Here is a 15,636-nt window from a genome sequence, read left to right on the forward strand (position 1 = left end):
TCTCCATAGACTTGCTTTGGCCTTTGGCCCATATTAACCCCTAACCTATTTAGAGGACATCACAGGAAAGCGTGAGTTCTGGACTTGGTTTACTGTGAAGATATTATCATGGATGTTGTTTTTCCCATTTCACAATCTCTGTGAAAATAAGAGGAGTTCCTCCCTTCCTCAGGAATAGTTGTGCTTCTCCCAGGCAGTTACTTTGACTTGATTGCACTGCTCTGTGCCTCTTTTTATTCATCACGCTTCCCTTTTTCCATTGACTGCTAGGGTGGGTTTGGACTTTTTGTGTCTACTTCTAGTCTAGCATGTGCTATAGATTCTATGGCATGCATGTTGTATATTAACTGAATCTACGATTGAAATCATCTTTCTTACTCTTCCATTTTTTTCCACCTCGTAAAAATAGCTGCCTCTGGGTGAGTGTATGGGTTGACCTTTTGTTGTGATGAAGAACCTGCTGCACCCCTTTGGACTGAGGCACGGTTGGCGCCCTGACTTGCTGGAGTCTTGCAGGAATTTTCCCTTTGGCCTTCTCTCCTTCACCTCCTGCTGGAGAAGTGGCAGCTGTCCATGCTGGGTGGCCCCGTGCATATGCCGACTTTGGCGCTGGGTTGGACATGCAGAGCTTCACATGGGTACTGGGGTCCTTTTCTATTCTCCCCACCCCCTGAACATCACCAACATGTCAGTTCTCTGACAGAGGAGCCTTTGACCTGCTGTTGAGAATTATTTTTCTCTCTCTTCTTGTAAGACTCTGAGAAAACGTAGGCTATAATTATATCCTTAAATACTAGTCAGAGAGCTTGACCATGTGAGGACTGGAATATGAATTAATGTAACAACAATAAACTGCCACCAACACAAAGGAGCCCTTTGTGATTATGAAGGCCCTTTGTCTGTGGTGTGAAAGAGCTTCCACAACAATGAACAAGATGCAGACTGCAGAGAGGCTGGTGCAAAAGGCAGTGGTGTGGCAGGCCCTTGGGTCCTGTCTAGCCTGAGCCTGGCACGGCCACCCTGGGAACTGGCCCCTGGGCTGGCCCTCCCACTCCCTCTTCCAGTCTGCCAGTGCTTCTCTCCCAGGGCGACTCCTGCTTCAGTGCAGAATGCTTGGTCCCTGTTTCTGTCCTAGGGCCCAGCCTGGCTCTGCCACCTGCCCTCACCCACACCTCCCATCCCAGCACACTGGGAAAGGGGTGGGGCAAGGGAAGGCAGGAGGTGCCCTTTCTTAATGGAGGGGGGTTGGAAAGCCCATTCTGAAGGTTGGAATGTGGGGAAATGGGCTTCGGAGAAGGGAACCAGCTCCAGTCCCCTGTGCCTGGGCTCCTCACTGACTCCCTTTTGCACAATCATGACCTTCCTTTGGGGCACAGGTAACGTGTCTCATGACCATTGGAGCTTCCATTCCTCTGAAGCAGCCCAGATTATGATTGTCATTTCCCCATTGAGCAATAACATCTACTTTTTCAGACTGTCAGGCCCCTGGATGGCCGCTGGTGGGCCTCTGGTTTCGGCCTTTCATTCAGCACAGAGGAGAGGGAGTGTTTGGTGGCATTGGGCCAGGTCTGTTCCATTAGCAGCTCCCTCACTCCTCCCCGCCACACCCAGGTCAGACACACCCTGAAAGTCACTCCAGCTCCATCTCCAGCTCAGGGCATTTTATGAGATACTGCCTCTCCTCTGCCATTTCTAATCTTCTCCCTTTCCTCTGTGTTTCATGGTTTCTGGCTACTTTCCATTTACTGTGTTTTCTCTGCTTACTCCTCTGAGAGCCCTCGGGGTTATTTAGGTTCTCCTCAAGATGTTTCATCTTAGCTTGCTTCACTCCGCTCTAGCTTTGTAGAAACACAGTGTGGCCTGGTCAGTGTGGCTCAGTGGTTGAGTGTTGACCAAGTAACCAAGAGGTTGTTGGTTTGATTCCTGGTCAGGGCACATGCCTGGGTTGTGGCTCAATCCCCAGTAAGGGGTGTGCAGGAGGCAGCCGATCTATGATGTTTCTCTCTCATCGATGTTTCTATCTCTCTATCCCAGTGATGGCGAACCTATGACACGCGTGTCAGAGGTGACACACGAACTCATTTTTTTGGTTGATTTTTCTTTGTTTGTTTTTTTTTTTTTTAAATATATTTTATTGATTTTTTACAGAGAGGAAGGGAGAATGATAGAGAGTTAGAAACATCGATGAGAGAGAAACATCGATCAGCCGCCTCCTGCACATCTCCTACTGGGGATGTGCCCGCAACCCAGGTACATGCCCTTGACCGGAATCGAACCTAGGACCCTTCAGTCCGCAGGCCAACGCTCTATCCACTGAGCCAAACCGGTTTCGGCGATTTTTCTTTGTTAAATGGCATTTAAATATATAAAATAAATATCAAAAATATAAATCTTTCTTTTACTATGGTTGCAAATATCAAAAAATTTGTATATGTGACACAGCACCAGAGTTAAGTTAGGGTTTTCAAAATGCTGACACGCCGAGCTCAAAAGGTTCATCATCACTGCTCTATCCCTTTCCCTCCCTCTGTTTCTAAAAATCAATAAAAACATAGGTTAAAAACACACACACAGTGTTCCAGCCTGGCTGCCAGAGTGCTAATCAAGGAGTGGGATTGGCCATCTCTAGAACAGATATGTGAGTAGGTGAAGGGCCTTGCAGTTGGCATCTCCTGTCTTCCATGCTGGAGGGTGTGCCTTGGCTCTGGAGAACCTGGCATGAGAGTTAAGAGATACCAAGATCTCTGCAGGAGTTTTTCCCACATAGTTCCTTTGTGAGTAGTCTCAGCTTCCTGGGCTCCTCACAGAGTAGAACCACATTGCTGTTGGTGCCTCTGGCAGGCTATGCCTCCAGTTAGACCAGACCCAACTCATCCAGTCAAGTTGGGCACCACTGGGTCTGGAGCTCCATGAGGCCTTCCCGGCCAAGGGTGAGGTCATCTGAGGGGGTGGTTTTTCCAACTTTCAAAACATACCTATCACCAGCATCTGGTCAGGTTCTCTTTGTCGTAGTTTGGGAATCCTGTGGTTTCCTGTTCAGGTGGGTGGTTTTGCACATATAATCAGTGCAACTGTCCACACAAATTGCATACTTCATTTGGAAGTTGGTAAGATGTTTTTCTAATCTTTTAAGTACATCCTTTTTCTTTTCCCCCTTCTCTCTAGTCCCAGGTAAATCACCATGGTGCTGCTAGTAATGAAACATACCAGGAACGCTTGGCACGTCTAGAAGGAGACAAGGAATCCCTCATATTACAGGTGGGTCCTTTTTGGTGGGAATCGCATATCCTATTACCTCCAACTCTGCAGCTGCCCTAGTGGGGGAGAAGCACAGGGATTCTTTCTGTTGGGTTTATTTTGCTACCAAAGTGTATGCTTTTAGAAAGACTTCCTGAAACACAGCAGCAAGTAACTGGGGGCACAATTTCACTCTGGATTGGCTTTGGGAGACTGTGAATGTATTCATTTATTCATCATGGACTACCAAGCACCCACCTCGATACGCTGGAAGCTCTGTGGCTAGGCTGGTTAATTGGGCCTTATCTTCTAGGAGCCCAGAAGTCTCGCAAGGATGATAAGTTGTATCCTCATGTCACTAATGAAACAGCCATGACTGATCCGGGCCTAAGGGTGCATGTTAATGGGATCAGGCCCAAATAATCTGGAGGTGGATCTAGACTTGAACTTTGAGGCCAAATCCCCTAGATGGTAACATGGGGGTAATAAGCCTTTGATGACTCTCTTGCTTCAAAGAGAGGAACTCCAAAACTCTTCCTGGAGAAAGATAGTCAAAGGAACACTTTCAGTTCTGAAAGCATGCATTCCTTGGTAGGACACAAAGGTGAGCGTTCTTCTGGGAGGCCTATTGCTGTGGCGGTGGCTCTCCGCTATGCTAGCTCTCAGCTGCATGGATCAAGCATCAAGGCTGGTATGCATTGATCGTTTGGAGAATAATAGGATTAAATATCCCAATCTTAGTTTTTTAAAAAACTCAAAGGGTGCTGGACAAGACTGGTAGTGGAATGGATGAGGGGGCTGGTAGGGTTCTGAGCCCCACCTTTGGCTCCCCCAACTGTGGGCTTAAGCCTAGAGCCCTGGAGTTAGCACTAGAATTACGAGGCTGCAGTATGTTTGTTTGTTAATCTTATTTTACCTTATTTCTTTTATGCATTTCACTTCATTTTATGAATGTGAGAATAATACGTGACTACTTTAGAAACTTTGGAATAGCATAAAGAATTTAACGTTTTGGCCTTTTATCCCAGCCTTTTTTATCCTGTCCTACCCCTATGTTAAATAATTAAGCTCAAACCAATTATACAGTTACACGGGTTTTTTCCCCTTCACTTCATTGATTTGGTTCATTAAAGACTATTTGAGTGCTAACAGCTTGGCAGACACTGGTTGCAGGTGCTGGGGAAGCAGCAGCGAAGGAAACAGATTAAGTCAGGCCCTGTGCTCAAGCTTCCCATTCATGTGTGTGTGCCTGTGTGTGTGTGTAGACAGTAAACCAATACACAAAATGCTTCAGGTGGTGATAAATACTATGTAGGGAAATAGAGCAGGATAAGGACTGTGTTGTCAGGGAAGATCTCCCTTGACAGGAGGACACCTGACTGGAGTTAGGGGAGAGCCACTTGGGTGCCTGGAGAAAAGCACATTCCAGGCCACGGAAGTGGTGGGTGCAGCACAGGCCCTGGGGTAGAGGTGTGCTCAGTGTGTGGGACTGAACAAGAAGGAGCCATGTGACTTGAATTGGTGACCTGCAGGGAGGCCTGTTGGAACCGCCTTCAGAAAGGTACAGAGGCCAGATTAGATAGCCCATTAGAGCACAGACGTTTTGAGGAATGCGTAATTTGAAGCGCCATCCCAATGAGATGATTAAGGAAAGAATGTCCAGTGTAAAATATTGTAGCAAAACTATGAAATTGCAAACTTTTGAACCAGAAACCTTCATGGCTGACATAACACATTCCTAGTTAGATTACATTTTTTTTTTTTGCATACTTTAGTCTTTATTATTTTTTAGGGTTTCTCTTTTTAGTTTTGTTTTCTTCTATTTTTTTTTATTTTTTTATTTTTTTATTTTTTTTATTATTAGTTAAGGTATTACAAATGTGTCCTCATCCCCCCCATTAACCCCCAACCTCCCCCCCCCCACACACAAACTCATGCTCCCATCCCCCCGTTGTCCATGTCCATTGGTTTGGCTTATATACATGTATACAAGTCCTTCTGTTGATCTCTTCCCCTTACCCCCGCCCTCCCCTACTTTCCTTCTGGGGATTGATAGCCTGATCGCTGTTTCTCAGTCTTTGGGTCTGTCCCTTTTCATCAGTCTATGTTGTTCTCTATAATCCACAAATGAGTGAGATCATGTGGTATTTCTCTTTCTCTGACTGGCTTATTTCACTTAGCACAATGCTCTCCAGTTCCATCCATGCTGTTGCAAAAGGCAAGAGTTCCTTTTTTTTTACTGCAGCATAGTATTCCATTGTGTATATGTACCACAGTTTTCTAATCCACTCATCTGCTGATGGGCACCTAGGCTGTTTCCAAATCTTAGCTATGGTGAATTGTGCTGCTATGAACATAGGGGTGCATATATCCTTTCTAATTGGCGTTTCTGGTTTCTTGGGATATATTCCTAGTAGTGGGATCACTGGGTCAAATGGGAGTTCCATTTTTAGTCTTCTGAGGTAGCTCCATACTGTTCTCCACAGTGGCTGCACCAGTCTGCATTCCCACCAGCAGTGCAAAAGGGTTCCTTTTTCTCCACATCCTCTCCAACACTTGTTGTTTGTTAGATTACATTTTAATAAAAGTCCTGTGTGATCATCTCTTTGATGTGCATGTTGTTGGAAGTTGTTTAAAAAAAAAAAAACAACTTCCAAATTCTTGAATAATCTTTACTTAAATAATTGTAACACAATTGGAAACCTGCTTATTAGAAAAGTCAGAAGTGGATTCTGGCGATTTCTGTTCTGCCTGGAGCTTGTGGACAGACTTTCAGAGTTGCTCGCCCATCATCTCCGCTGCCTAGTGGCCCCATGGAGTCCATTAGACAAACCCCAGCGTAGGAAGGCCTCTTGCTTAGACTGAATTCTTTGAAGCCCTTGGCCCATGTTTTCCTGGGTTTCTTGTAGAAGAACAAGGGGAATCACACAGAATCAAATACTTTATTTCCAGGATTAGTTCAAAACAAATAAAACCAAAATCGTTTATCTCTTCATTAGAGTATACGTTCTGAAGGCAAGGCTTTTCTTTTCTTTTTTTACCTTTGTCTCTCTCCCAGTGTCTGAAATCATGCCTAGCATGTAGTAGGGTCTCAAAAATATATATTTTTTTTATTACATAAAGGTTACATTCTAAGATCTTTATATTTCTTGTCCTAATTTTCTACACCTCTCCATTCATAATTCTGAGTAGGTATTGAGGTTCCTCAGGACACTGCAGCCCTGTGTGTCTTGAGTCAGACATGCAGCTGAGCTATGAGCTGCGGAATGCTACAGACCGCATGTCATTCCTTAGGGTACCACCAGCTCATGGCCCCAAGGCCCACGGCGTGCTGCAGACTATAGGTGTTAATCCTCATAGTAAGATTAACCGGAACACATCCTTCCCAAACAGAAACTCTGGGAGCCAGGCCCAAAGACCACCTCCTGGAATCCTACCCTTTTGAAAGGAAAGGTAATAGTTGAAAAGGCCAGACTGCTGATGCTGTTGGGCAGTAAAGATTCAAAAACAAAAAACCCCACAAAGGTTTATGTTTAAAATGAGCCTGGTTAACAGAAGGTGCCCATTTTTGGATTATAATTGAAATGTTAGCACACCATGCCTCAATATGTTTCAATAATTCATTAATCACTCTGGACCATCAAAATGGAAAGCTTAAAGCAGCCGTATTTAGATTCCTTCCTCTGTAAGAGCAGCTTTCTCATTCATGAAGTTTAAACACTCCTAAATGAATTCACATGAACTCTTTCTTGCTCCAGCTGTTATTCCTTTACAGGCTGAGAAGCCGTTCAGGATGATCTATATGTAAACAGCAATGACTCAGCCATTACTGAAGAACCAAATGGGTCTAACGGGTCTCCATTTACCAGGCATTGATTGCTCTATTTTGGGGAGATCACCCATTCGATTTCTTCACCTTCCTGGACTGAGGCACCTGCTAATTAAGAAAAAGAAATGGATCCTGAGGCAGTTTGCTAAAAAGCAGGCTATAAAAATCCTTTCCGTATACACTGAGTGGCCAGATTCTTATGACCACCCCATCCATACAATGAAGTGAATTAGTTATGCAAATAATAATAATAAAACCTTGAAAGTATTTGCTTAGGAAGTTTTCAATATTCAGTATTTTGGGGAGTGTCAATGAAGTACTGATGGGGTGGTCATAATAATCTGGCCGGTCATCATAATCTGCTCACTCAGTGTATATTTAGGGTATTAATTTATATAATTTATTATTAAAATTGTATTTTTCTAATTAATTCCAGTAAACATTTTCAGTGTTTTCCAGAAAGATGCCCCGTTTCCCTGCCACTGTATGTGCAGTGTGGCTTGTGTATATTTATGACTTCAGAGTCGTGTTTTGGCCTGTGAAGCACAAAAACCTTTCTGGAGCCAAGTTTTGTCAGTGCTAATACATGCCCTTTGTGTCCCACATTCCTTAATTGCTTCAGAACACTCCCCTGATAGGTGAGCAGCCCTCACACCCTATGAGAGAGGTGAGGTCATTGGTTAGTCTCCACACAGCTTGGACTGCTCTTCCACGTGAGGTGGCAGGAACCCAGGCAAGCCAGCCTGCTGTGCCTTGAGGTCGGGCTGCCAGAGGGATCTCTGGAAGAGGAATAAGAGCCAGAGTTCAGCCCAGAGGCAGCTCTCGTGACCGTGACCGCTGGGCGTTTTTCTCTTGAGCCTGTCAAGAGCAGGAAACGCGACCAAGGCTGTTGAGACGGCTGAGACTCCCTGGCCAGGTAAGAAAACAACGGGAGTTTCCTTCGTCCAGAACTCTTCCCCGACCTGCCACCCATCAGGCAGAAAAGCCAGTCTTCCTGTGTAAGGATCAGTGGCTTCAGGGCTCACCTCCCCCCGTGGGGAGCCATTCCTGCCCCTCCCTCCACCACCATTGCTTTATTTCCCCCACCAGGTGAGTGTCCTCACAGACCAAGTGGAAGCCCAAGGAGAGAAGATTCGGGACCTGGAGGTGTGTCTGGAAGGACACCAGGTGAAACTCAATGCTGCTGAAGAGATGCTTCAACAGGTAAGGGCGACGGGGCTGAGGCCCTGGGGTTCTACGGGACCTCAGTGTTTAAGCCCCTTTCTGTGCAGGGTTAAGGCTCCTGCTTTCCCATCCTTCCTGGAGGTGGGATTGGCTGCTCAGTGTGTGGTGTTGATTCAGCAGGTGAAACCAGCCAGAACATTGAGCATTGCAGAGCAGGAGGGAGGTGGGGAGGGCGAGGGAGGGGGTGGGGCGGGGCTGGCTGGCCATGAATAACCTGTTGGGCTGGTTAGACAGATTCCCAGGCAGCACTTTCTCCAGGTCTGGTTCAGGGAAGGAGCTCTCTGTTGGCAAAGTCACCCTCATACTATCACGTGAACCCCAGCCTGACTGCAGAGGGCATGTGGGGCTTTAGAAAGCCAATTGGTTAGCTTGATTTGTGCCCGTTTCCCACTCATTCTTCCCCTTCACACTCTTGTGTAGTCTTCTTTGATGAAATGTATTACATAAATAATATTTTAATGTAATTTAATACACACCAAAATGAAAAATAAAATTAGCTGCTCTCCTCCCAGTCAAATAAATCTCTGAAATGTCTTCTCCTTATTTTCTTTTGGTCCTTCTTGTTACGTGTACCTATAATTTGCAAAGCTCTATTCAGCACCATACAGTGTTGTCCTCAGATTTTGTATGCTTCACATCATAGTTTTTTCCCCCATTTTTAAATTTTTCTGTGGAGTTGTCTTTACTGTCATTTATACATATTTTTAAAGTGAAAGTATCATAATTAATTGACTTTTCTACTCTTAAACAGTTTTAACCTGTTGTAAATAATGAGCTACGATTTTTAGGAAGAACATTGAATTTTTATCAAAAGTCTTTTTAGAATCTATTGAGGGGCTATTTAGAAATTTTACTTTATGAAATGTAATAATGTAACTACTTAATAGGTTTCCTTAGCTTACATCCTTCTTGCAATTTCAGTGACTTTGAGCACTAAACCATGACTAAAGTTTATGGGCACATGCTTTGCAGCTCCTGGTATTGTGCTGGCATATAAAGGGTGCTCAGGTGCTTGCTAACTAAAGAAGGAAAGTCAGTTCCTTCTTATGAGGGGGTTTGATTAGATGACCGCTGGCAATCTTTCCCCCAGAGCTCTAATGTTTTTTTTTATCAGCATAAAATTAAAATTGTTCCGAGGCTTTGACTCTGACCTTTGTTCTCAGGACAAACCTCTCGGCTCCCAGGTGTCTCCTAGCGTTGAGTGTGTTTTGAAACGTTTTTTAAAAAGTCAAATGGCTTTATAAAAAAATGAGTTCCAGCAGCTCACAGGCTGTTACTAATTTGTTATTTTTTCATTGCTGATGAATAAGTTACCACATTCTTGGATCCGTTTGATTTTCTGTTTCAATTGTGTGCCATTTCTCTTGCTCATCCTACTCCCGGAAAATCTGAGGAGCAACAGAAGTTGAGTCTTCTTATTTTTTCTATTTATTTTTAAAAGTTTTGACTTTTTCCTTTAAAAACCCAGGAAAGCCTGGTTGGTGTGGTTCAGTGGTTGAGCGTTGACCTATAAACCAGGAGGTCATGGTTCAATTCCCAGACGTAGCATATGCCCGGGTTGCAGGCTCAGCCCCCAGTGTGGGGCGTGCAGGAAGCAGCTGATCAAAGAGTCTCTCTCCTCATATCTCTCTAACCCTCTCCCTTCCTCTCTGAAATCAGTAAAAATATATTTTAAAAAATAAAAACCCAGAAAAGAAAATAGACTGATAGAAAAATCTCAAATGGCAGAAAAGCATTTTCACAGAGTACGTAGAACAACCCACTAAATTGTATTTTCAAGGCTGCACAAGGTGTGGTTGGGTGTGGGGCTGAGGCAGGAAGACTATGGAATATTACTTAAAAAACAACAACAAACAAACAAAAAAGACAGTAAAAAAAAGAACAGAAAAAAAATTTGGAGGTGGAAGGGAACCTGTCATAAAATTGTCGGGAGGTGGGTGTTTCAGGAAGGCAGGGCCTGGCAGGTAACCAGGCATCGGAGGTCATAGCTGCAGTGTGAGGTCCCTGAGTTCTCTGCAGCTGCCCCAGCTGCTCTCCCAGGACTGCCCTACATCCCTCTCCGTGGCAGTACTTCTGCTTCCTACTCTGAGTCTCCATCCAAGCAGTCAGGCTGGTTCCCAACACCACCTCAGGGAGTCTGTCTTGTCCGTCTCTATAGACTGGATTTTAGACTTTTGAAAAAGTCTTAAGCTCCGTCCCCTGTATGTCCAGTGTATTCTGAATCTTTCTTGTGTGCTGTGGGTTTGGTGACAGGCATGTGCTTTGCATGTACCAATGAGGGGGACGCTTCGGCTTGGTATCCTTTGGAGTATAATTCTTATTAACCACCTCTAGGATTTAAAGATCTTCCCGAATTTAGCCCTAACTTCCCCTCATAGCTTTCATTGCATTCTTTCAGTCTTTCAGGAGTAAAATGAAAGGAGTGTGGAATACTCCTTCCTTGGCAAATTTTGGGCTCATGTCATAAGACACATGTGCGCCTCAGCTCTCACTCCTGTGTTTGGGGGACATGGCGGTGCCTGAACTTGAGATCTTTGAGTTCCCAGCTCCAAATCCCAAACTGAGTGTTCATGCTTTCCCGAAATCTGCTGGGTGCTGACTGAAAAGACACTTCATTCTTGCAGCACGGGGCTGATGCAATGCCATTGGTGGCTTGGAGTACACACATGTGTCATCTGAGCTGGGGGCAGGAGAGACTTGCCTCATTTACTGTGTTATCCTGGGCTGCAGGGCACTTGGCTTCTGGTGATAGGAGCAAGAATGACTCATGGCCCTGAGGCAGAGAACGGAGGCAAACAATTGCCCATTTCTTCCAGTACTCAGAAACCATCCCTGCCCTGAGCCAGCCTGGCCTCCTGCTCCAAGGCCTGCAGGGTTCTGAACAGTTTCTTTCCTGGTCATGGTCTGGGGCCTTCTGACTGCCGTTGACCTGCTCCCCTGGGGCATGCTGTTCCAGCACACTCAGTGTGTCCTGCTAAAGGAGGCAGCTGCTACTCAGCTCTAGCTGACTGCCCATGTGGGCCCAGTGTTGCTAGATAGTCCCATTTCTCACAAGCAGCTGGACATCCAGATTTCAAGATAAGTTTCTGTTTTAAAAATGACTAACTTAAATGGAAAAAAAATACTGTTTGAACCACATGATACATGTGGCTAAGCCTGGCCCACAGACCTCTAATCTGCAACCTCCGCTCTAGACTTTGTCCTCTCCACTGGCTGGAATAGCACTCGGGGGACTCAAGGAAACCCAACCAGCATAGGCCAGGCCCTGTGCTTACAGGGGCTCCAGATCCACACTGAGCTCTCTCCCCCCACAGCTGTTCTCCTGACCAAGACCAGCCTCCCTCCTGGAGCCCAAGGGGAAGGAAGGAAGAGTGTTCCCCACTCAACTCATGAGCCGTGCCCCCCTCAGCCTGGCCTGGCCCAGTCCCTGCTAAGCACTGATCTCTCCATTCCCATCTGTTTTCTTTTCTGCATTAATCCATCCAGTTTCCAGAAATCAGAAAGAGAGAACATGAAGACCTTGGGGTTAGATGAGCAAACCAGGACCAAACCGAATCAGCATAGGGGCCGGTCCACATGGGCAACACATAGATTATGGACACAAGTTAAAGCTAATTATTGTCTGCAACCCGATGCAGGCTGGGAACGAGGCAGCTGCAGCACCTCTTGGGACTGACTAGGAAGCACCTACTCAGATATAGTCTCAGGCTCACTGGAGCATATCTGGATTTTCTGGGGAACCTTCCCCGTTAGGAAGAGACATTTCCCAGGAAATGTCCTACTGGGTCTTCAAGGGGCCACAGCCTGGATCAGGGTTCACAGGTCTGGGATGGTCTAGGTACAGAACTCACGGGGCTGACCCTTGCCCTCTGTTCCTTAAATAGGTCAAAGCATTGTCCAGCTGCACCTCTGAGTGCTGCACACGGGGCTATGCCAGCCCGGGGCCCAAAATAGCACCCTGGGAACACAGGCGTGGGCCAGTGCCCCCCTCCTTGCGACCAGCTTCACTGGCAACAAAATCTCTGTGTCACAGGGAGCATTCCCCGTGGTCTGTTGATGTAGTTGAGGCCCCTGGCGGCTTTCTCTGAAGCAGCCTCCGTGGTTCCCTCGAGTCCAGAAGGTTCCTGCACAGCAAGCTCCTCTGCCTCCCCCATCGACCTCTCTCCAGAGGGGATGATCTCAGGAAGGAAGCTGATGCTCTTCACTGGGTAAGAGGTTTTGACGAGCCGGCAGCCGAACGCAGCACTTTGCAGAGACTGGCCATCTATGATGTCATCGATGTCCAGAGCAGAAACGATATTCAGTGTCAAAAAGAAGAGAGAGTAGGGAAGCCAAGTGGAGGAGAAGAAAGGAGGCAAACCTCCTTGTGAGGACATAGTCCAGCTTTGGGGAAACCTTGAAGGCCACCAGGCTTGGTCTCAGTCCTCCTGCCTGACCTAGAGCCCCAGGCACTAGCAGCCTTATTGTTTTGGCTGCCTTTTAGGAGAGGTACAGAGAGTGACAGATTTAGGGGACTGAGAGTCAGTGGGCATGACTTTCTGTAGGTTCACCACTTGTTAACCTGGAAAAGCCAATGAACCTGTGTTCTTATTTACAGAGAATGGGGTGACAATATGGACTCGGTGTTGCCCGCCTCTTACAGCCATAGTGCGGTTACTCCAGTTTTGTTAAAACTGAGCACAATGGTCTGTGCGTCCAGACACTGAGCAGGGGACACGGGGCCTGAGACACAGGCCGGGCTCCTGCCCTTGAGGCGACGGAGGGAGCAGTGTGCCCAGACGTGTGAGCCCAGCAAAGTCTCCACAGGTCCTGCTGGCCGATTTCCCAAAAGCACCTTTACGGGGTATTTCTGTCTCAAAAAGAACATTAAACAGAGCCATGGACATGGTCCTGGGTGGCACAGGTCTGTCTGGGGAGGTGAGACACTGGAGTCATGAGTGAAGAAGACAGGGTTTTGACAGTTATTCCCGAAAATCCCCCAGGAGATTATGAGGCAGAAGTAACTGTGTTCCTCTAGTTTTTCATTTGCCGTTGGCTCTCCAGACCACAGTGTGAAGTAGGTGCTTTGCTCCTTGTGACAGATCGGGGAGCGCAGGTTGTGAGAGAGGATTTCACCGGCGGGGACTGATCAGGATCCAACTCGGGTCAACGACAAGCACCTCTCTGCACAGTGTTCACAGTGCTGATCATGCACATGCCTCCCGGCAGGGCCTGGGCCTCTTATTCCAAAGGGCAAAGGACACATTTTCCCTTTCATGTCTTTCCACGCCGTCCTGGCCTTCCGGTTTCGGATTGCCCGTCTGGCCCAGTCCGCCGTCGCTGGTCAGTAACTCCCGGGTCGTGTTCCACACTTAAAGGTGGAGGTAATTGTTTCAAGATGTAGCCCTTGAAGGAGAGAACCGGTTGAAAGGCAAATTCTTTTTATCAGCTCTAGTCAGAAACAGCTTTTGGAAACAGGAAGTGACGATTTGCTCTGAGATGTCAGCTTTTTTTCATCTCCAAGAAAGGAGATGGATTTGACCTTCTGGAATAAATTACTGGTAGGGGTGAAATGAGAAGGGGGGGGGGGGGGAGATCGTTTTGCTCACTGGTTTTTCTTAAAGTTTCATTACCCAGTTTTATGGTCCTTCAAAGTAAGAAAAACTAAACACCCGCCTCCCAATCCCTTTTCTTGCTCATTGACACAGGTTGAAACAATTGAAACAATTGGGAGAGCAGAAGCCAGGGCTGCATATGAAGCCTGCCCCCTAGTCTCCAGCCTTCCCTTCCCTCCCCTCCCCTCTCCTCCCTTCCCTTCCTCTCCTCTCCCCTCCCTACACATTACTGTGGCTGCATGACCCCAAGAGATTCCCGCAGGGCCTTGCCCTGCAGGTCTGAGCAGAGGCCATGCCTTGGTTCTCCAGACAACCAGGCTGGATCCAGAGATAGATAATCCCAGTCTTGGGCTTGAGAGCTAAGGCACCCAAGACTTTTTCTTAAGGGGGAGATAATAAAAGAAACCATCAAAGGAGACAGCGAAGAACAAAGAAAGGTCAGAAAACCCGAAAGGAAGGAAGTGGCAAGGAGTAGCTTGCACTGATGAGTGGAGGAAGGGAGAGTCGGTGGGGAGCTGAGATGTGTAAGTTACATCTGAAAGTTTGGACAACTGTCCCCAGAAGCAGAACCGTTTCCTTGTCCTACCTGCTGGAGGCAGGAGCGGCTGGCAGGCACGCAGGCATCCTATTGAGAAGTGACAGGCAGGTGAGGAAGAAGAGACAGCAGGGCAGATCTTTCTTTCTAGAGCTTGGGGAGGGAGGAGACAGACAGAGACGGCATTCACACATGCACCACACAGAGCAGGCACTGGCCTGGTGAGCGCTCACAGGAGTCGGTGGTGGTTGCTCGAGGGGAAGGCCAGGTCAGGAGGGAAGGTTCTTTCAAATGTCAGAAACCTGATCATGTTTCTAGCCTGAGAAATAGAGGCTGATGGTGAGGGAGAGATTAAATGCCTGTCAGAGTGGATGATTAATGGTCCTACCCTAGAGTAGCTCGGACTTGCTGGGAACTTCCTGGAAGGCAGCACAGAGGTGAAGGACCATGTGAGCGGGCGTCATTCCGAGTTACCAGCTGGAGGGAGGAACAGGACCAGAACTCAGAGAACAAAGGCAAATGCCACTGGTTGGCCAGGGACAGAATCTGAAGTCTCATCGAGCTGCGTGAGGATGGCGTGAAGGGTGACTGAGAAGTGGTCAGCAACAGGAAGGTGGGTCTGATGGGGCACTTCAGGAGCCAACTCTGCAATCACTGTGTTTTTTAACATGCGCTTTTTATGTGCAACCTGGAAACTTCCTGGGCCAGGGGACAGTTCCTAAAGGTGGAAGAGCCTGACTGAGGAGTTGGCTCTGTGCAGTTCTCTCAGACTGACCTTGGAAAGGAGGTATGGGCTGGCTTTCTCTAAGACCTGGATGTAAGATGTATGAATGAGCGACAATTCTGGGACACTTCGAAATAGAAAAGATGTAAGTTCAATGAGTGATCAGATAATTAAAAAAAGATATTTCCAGTAACTATGAGGAGAGGTTATTTGAGGAGAGGAGGGGGACAGGGTGGGGTTTAGGGATTGAGGATAATGGAAAATATTTGGAATGTTCTCTGAAAGGAACCAGCCAGAGATGAATAGAAGTTTTGCCAGGCAGTATTGGAAGATCAGCTGTAATTAAATAGCAGCAGCTGTAATTAACTAGCATAAATTGTATGGAAACCAGTTGGAATCCTTAAATGCCTTTTACCAGCGATCCTCAGGCCATGGAGAGTGGAAACATGGACAGAGGGCTTAGCACAGGCTGGGCTCTGGTAATGCAAATGCC

At 46.8% G+C, this 15,636-nt stretch overlaps 1 protein-coding gene across 9 annotated transcripts in view; it reads left to right on the forward strand.

Moving 5' to 3' along the window:
• Positions 1-15,636, forward strand: part of PPFIBP2 (PPFIA binding protein 2) — a 129,874-nt gene that overhangs the window by 67,203 nt on the left and 47,035 nt on the right. For 6 of the 9 annotated variants that reach the window (XM_059708781.1, XM_059708785.1, XM_059708786.1 and 3 more), the window contains 2 exons: positions 3,166-3,258; positions 8,156-8,269. In XM_059708781.1, coding sequence (XP_059564764.1) covers positions 3,166-3,258; positions 8,156-8,269 — 207 coding nt within the window. Of the gene's footprint in view, positions 1-3,165; positions 3,259-7,531; positions 7,983-8,155; positions 8,270-12,060; positions 12,499-14,672; positions 15,033-15,636 lie in introns of those variants that run through there. The other 3 variants (XM_059708788.1, XM_059708790.1, XM_059708789.1) reach the window with 3 other exon arrangements.

Source organism: Myotis daubentonii, chromosome 9, assembly GCF_963259705.1.
Source record: "Myotis daubentonii chromosome 9, mMyoDau2.1, whole genome shotgun sequence".
Taxonomy (NCBI): Eukaryota; Metazoa; Chordata; class Mammalia; order Chiroptera; family Vespertilionidae; genus Myotis; species Myotis daubentonii.